We start from the raw sequence: 1,935 nt of genomic DNA on the forward strand, positions 1-1,935 counted from the left end.
ATACCTGAAATATATAAAATATATTTAATATGTAAAATATATCTGTCCCCCCCCCCAAGCCCGTACTTCTCACTGAGCCTGTTAAATGGCCATTTTAAAGTGTTTTTTCTTTCTTACTGGGGGTATTTTTTAGACATACAGATGATCATAAATATGTAGCTATTATATATATTTGTACTGTCTGAACCATTAGCTTTTCCATCAGCTAATGGTTCATAGCTTTGACGTTTATAATCTCTGTTTAATATATCAGGGTGCCCAAAGTCTTCAGAATATGCCATTACAATATGAATAATATGTTCATTCCCAAAAGAATATACATGAGAATAGACCTGTCACCTTTATCCCACCCTCTCATGCAGATGCTGACAGTCCATCAGGAGCTCGGATGCTTTATGTTTGTGGCCAAACAGCCACAAAGTTTGGGCTGGTTGGACCCCAAGGGAAATGCAACCTCCCAGCAGTGCCAGGACCTCTCACATGAAGGAATTGAGTTGGATTGAGGTTGAACTATTAGTGCCAGGTTTGGGGATCTACAAGAGAAATTCGGTCCCTCATGTCCCCAGGTCAATTACAGCTCTTGAGGCTTCATTAAATTCCACTTGGGCCCGAATAATCAGGTATGTTTTGTTTTAACTTTACCTGGGTAACGCTCTCCCATCCCACTTCCCATGCCCTGTCCTGGCTGCAAAGTCATTTCTGAGCAGATAAATTCACCTCTAAGTCTAGGCACTATTTTGGTTTCCATGCAGCCCTACAAACTCTCTCCAAAACATCACCTGAATCCTCCTAGATAAAGCCAAACTTTTCCAAACCGTTCCTCTTTTTTTTTTTTTACCTTCGTTCCAACTACTCATTACACCTAAAATCGTGGGCATCGAGGTGTACAGTTCTTCTGCCTTTAACTCCACGACCTCGGGAGTTCTGGAAAGTTCTTGTTCTAGCTGAGTGACAGACCATCTCTTGGGCACCGCCTCCGAGCCGCGATGACACCCGTAATCATCTCGACCCACATCGTTCTCTGCATCAAACTCGGCCTCCTCCCCGACCCTGGAGACGGGGCTGGAATCCGAGGCGCCGGCTCTGTCCGGTTTGCCCTGTCCCAAATCCCGGCTCTGGGACAGGCCCAGGTGCTTCCGGCGCTTCCTGCCCGAGCCCTGTTTTCTGCCTCTTTTCGACAGCTGGGTCTCTGCCCGCTGCAGAATCACCTGCGAGGACAGGTAGCTGCCGTAGCTGCTCCAGGAGTTTTCGTTCACGCCGGGCTTTTCATCCGGGACGGAGTAGGAACGCCGGGGGTTGCTCTTTGCTTTCCTCCTGGAGCGATAAAGGGCGGGACGGGCAGGCTCACTGCTCGTGCTTTTGGCCGAGAGGCTGAGGTAATGGTCCTTCTCCTTTTCATTAATATCCAGGGAGGACTTGATGAAGGTCTTGCAGACATTGAGAATATCTGTCATCTGCAGGTAGCTGGCAGCTGACATCACCTCGATCACATTCTGACCGGTTAAAGACAATATCCCTGAATATACAAAGTCCAGGATAACCATGAAAGTCTCTGGAGAGAAGACCTCGAATGTAGCTATTGTTGGCTGGCTCGTCTCCTTCGAGCTCTGTGAAAGGAGCATTTTGAAGTAGCCGCTGCTGGCAAACAGCACATTGCGATGGGCTTTGAAGACCTTTCCCTCCACCAGGATGTTGCAGTCGCAGAACAAGTCCTGCTTCCGCTGTTCGTTCAGCTGCTCCAGGAGGTGAGACTGGTGAGAAGAAATCTCCATCCCAGGCAGGGAGCAAGAGGAGGGTTTGCTGTAAAGGAAAAAAAAAACATCATCGTGACAATCTGCATCAGCGTTGCTGAACCCCTTATCTAAAGAGACGAGCTCCAATTCAAAAAACGTTATCGCATTCCCAGCGTATCCCCCGAGCCCCTGCGGCTGCTAC

The 1,935-nt window shown here is 48.1% G+C and overlaps 1 protein-coding gene across 2 annotated transcripts in view; it reads right to left on the reverse strand.

Moving 5' to 3' along the window:
• Positions 1 to 1,929, reverse strand: part of LOC103754779 (zinc finger and BTB domain-containing protein 8A) — a 4,189-nt gene extending 2,260 nt beyond the window's left edge. For both annotated transcript variants that reach the window (XM_029963111.1, XM_018081324.2), the window contains exon 1: positions 839 to 1,929. In XM_029963111.1, the coding sequence (XP_029818971.1) occupies positions 839 to 1,772 (934 nt within the window). In that variant the 5' untranslated portion in view covers positions 1,773 to 1,929. The remainder of the gene's footprint in view (positions 1 to 838) is intronic.
• Positions 1,930 to 1,935: the final 6 nt, after the last annotated feature.

This window comes from Manacus vitellinus, unplaced genomic scaffold (assembly GCF_001715985.3).
Source record: "Manacus vitellinus isolate BGI_N305 unplaced genomic scaffold, ASM171598v3 scaffold_52_pilon, whole genome shotgun sequence".
NCBI classification, from domain to species: domain Eukaryota; kingdom Metazoa; phylum Chordata; class Aves; order Passeriformes; family Pipridae; genus Manacus; species Manacus vitellinus.